Genomic DNA, 3,157 nt, shown 5'->3' on the forward strand with positions numbered 1-3,157 from the left:
AAGCCGAAAATCATAAATTGAACCCACAAACTAGTATTTTGGTGCCCTATGAGGGGCTGTGAGACACCCGAACTTAAAAAGGAAACACAAACATCTCTAAGGGGAAACTTTATGGAATCCACTTTGGCATATGCATCATAAACACCCTAATTCTACAAGTGATGATTGTGATTGCAAAGATGTTATTCTCAATATCTCGTTTCTTATGCACCCACTATGGGGACTTGGCTTCATTCACCTCAATTTGCAAATGCCTTTGTGCCCAAAGTTTTAATAAGGCTAGTTATAAGAGCATTGAGTTTTTCCGAGTTAATAAACGACAGCAAATGCATGAGAGATCAAAGAAAAAGGAAACTTGACTTGTGGTTTTGCATGTGTTTGCATGGCCACCACACAACAGCTCTTTCCAAAACCAGAAAATTGGCACAAAGCACAGTATGGTGGTAATTAATTTCTCGCCAAATCATGAGTGGTGTGATTGTTATATCAATGGCTAATACTCTTCAGCTTATATGTATCCAAAGCCTCATGCTGAAACCCATAATACTGCAGTATTTGGTTATCTGCAAAGTTGTAAGCTCGTTCCATATGCTTCACACACTTCCCTACTCCATGATCATCTGTGAGCTTGGTGCTGCTGCAAGGCTTGCATCCCACAAAGTGAGTCACAAAAGGCCACCTTTCATCTCCTAGTCCAGGGTGATACTTCTCCATCATCTCCTCATATTTATCTACAATTATCAACCAATATCCATGCAAATAGTATGCACTCTCTAGATAAACTTTGTTAGCCCACCTTGATCTTTCCTTATTAAGCAAGTAAATTAAAGCTGATTGATCATCAGCCTCAAAATCAGGCCTCCCAACAAGAGCCTTAGTCAGGAAAATCCCTGCCTCTTCTCTTATTTTTCCCTTAGGACCCATGGGAGCCCATGCATCCAAAAGATCCAATGACCATTGGCAGTTTCTGATCAAGAAGCTTCCTGTGTTGAGACCAATCCAGTTTTTCTGATCAAACACAAGCTTCTCCCAACCATGCAGCACAAGGTTGTGGTCCTTGTACCTCTCCAGGGGCAATTCAAAGGCCATGTCTGTGAACATGGCATCACTATCCATCCACCACAGCCATTCTTTCTCTGGGTGAGCTAGCATGAGGCTGTGTAATAGAGGAAGCTTGGCCCAAAACCCACCCATTTCTGGGTCTAAATTAGCCATGTTGTAGAAAATCTGGAGGTCATGAAGCCTGCAATAATCCATCTTGTTCTTAAGGGACTTCATTAGGTAGTGATCACCTAATGGGTTGTCACATGGAGAGGGTTGAGAACCTGTGACAAGGAGGAGTGAAGGCTTATTGCTATTAGAATTGGTATTGGAAGCATGGTTCTCTTGCAACCGAAGGCTCCTTTGTTCATCCCAGCCGCTCATTTGGGGAAATAGAGAGTAAGGTTTACTAGGGTTTCGGTTCACTGCAGCATCGTTAGGGTAAGGTTTGCTACTATCTGGGTTTTCAGTATTCATAAGATGATGTGGTAAGGGTGCCTGGATTTCTTTGATCTGCATAAGGTTCTGCACTTCAGCCAACAGGCGAGCATGCTGCAGTTCCGATCTTTGCAGAGGTGGGTTTTGCTGCAGGACTTGGCGCAGCTGTTTGGAATGGGCTGCATTCTCAAACCCAGTGGTGCCCTTGAGAACCAGAATTGTTGTGAACCCACAAACCACCGTCAACAGAAAGTTGTGCAAGGCCTTCTTGAGCTGGCGCGTTTTGGGCACAGCGTAGTATAAGAGCTTCCAGCCAGGAGGAGAAGGGTTTTGCATGGCGGAGATTATCAGTAATTAAGAAAAGGATAAATCAAGGTTAAGTAAATGCAGAAAGGATAGTATTCTCACTGCAGGAATCAGAATAAAATGAACAATTGATAGCATCAGAGGTATGCGAGCGAGAGAAGCCCTTATACAAGCTTCATGATCAGCCCGTTTGTTTTCATGGTGCGTTGCAGGTGGCTTAACAGACAACAGGGTACAAGAATGTGATGGAGAAAAGCTGATCATTTAGGTTAAAGGCGGGCGCTCATGATGGTTATGATGAAGACGAGGAGTGGGTAGAAGATGGCGAGGCTGCGAGTGGGGTTCTCAGAAAGGTTTTGCTCTACTAATTATATTAATTAGGGTGTTTTATTGCTAATTTGGAGATTAGCTCCAAGATTAGCAGGCTTGGGTCCTCCTATTAAAAACTCCTAGTATGAATTTCTCCTCATTGCCTCTGGTCCTTATGGGATCTTGAGCACACAGACTAGACTTCAGTTGCTCTCATGATCACCCTTCCATTATGCATCTCATTTCACCACATGATGCACCACAATGTCACTCACTACCATAAAGCATACCGTAGGGTTTTGCTTGGGTTTTAAAGTCAAAATGCTTTCCTTTTGCATCATAAGGTTACATGGATCCCAAGAAGCATGTGGGCATCTTTGCAAATCTCACTTGATGGCCTTGCTTGGAAATTCTAGTTATCTATTTTTTTTTCCATCAAAACTATTAGTGTTGAATTGAAAATACATTAGACTACATATTTTCTTAAAAGCATTAGTGTTTTTCTCATCGCCCACTTGCCACATGATTATTACTCACTTAAATAGTCACTGTTTGAGTAGCTACAAATTGAAGGAAAACAAATATAATAGTAAAAGACTTTCAATGAGCTCCTAATTTTTGAGATTTCAAAAAGCCCTTAATTTCATTGTGCTCTTCAAATTTTCACACTAAGCTTACCCTCGCTAGGAAAACATATGAGCCTAAACCCTCCCTACAAAACCATGTAAGCCTAGCCAAAGTTTGGGAAAAGATACTAGGTCTTTTTTAGCTTAGAGATTGTTTTGAAGCATTTAATATTAATTTCAAGTTATGGAAGCCTAATCATAAAATTTCCATGAAGAGTGCCAAGTAGAGACATACTTGCAAATAAACAAGATACTTGAAACAAATCATATGTATTTATGAAACTATTCAGTACAAAAAGGCTAGGCCCTGCTCATCATCCCCGCATCATAAATGAATACACATCCTACATCAATGTAAATATAATTTGATTACTCATTTCTTCATTGGCAAAGGCTCCTATTTCTTGAGTCCAGTGTGTGATGACCCTGATATCTTG

At 41.1% G+C, this 3,157-nt stretch overlaps 1 protein-coding gene across 1 annotated transcript; it reads right to left on the reverse strand.

Annotated features, from left to right (window-relative positions):
- Positions 1-224: 224 nt before the first annotated feature.
- Positions 225-2,035, reverse strand: LOC147604191 (xyloglucan 6-xylosyltransferase 2-like). The gene has a single exon (XM_086795195.1). The coding sequence runs from the start codon at positions 1,813-1,815 to the stop codon at positions 487-489; it is 1,329 nt and encodes a 442-aa protein (XP_086651321.1). The 5' UTR covers positions 1,816-2,035; the 3' UTR covers positions 225-486.
- Positions 2,036-3,157: the final 1,122 nt, after the last annotated feature.

Source organism: Cibotium barometz, chromosome 62 (assembly GCF_041138505.1).
Source record: "Cibotium barometz isolate CiBa-2024 chromosome 62, ASM4113850v1, whole genome shotgun sequence".
Classification (NCBI taxonomy): Eukaryota; Viridiplantae; Streptophyta; class Polypodiopsida; order Cyatheales; family Cibotiaceae; genus Cibotium; species Cibotium barometz.

Excerpts from the sequence above, each read along its gene's own strand:
- LOC147604191 (XM_086795195.1), bottom strand. The coding sequence starts at position 1,815 with ATGCAAAACCCTTCTCCTCCTGGCTGGAAGCTCTTATACTACGCTGTG.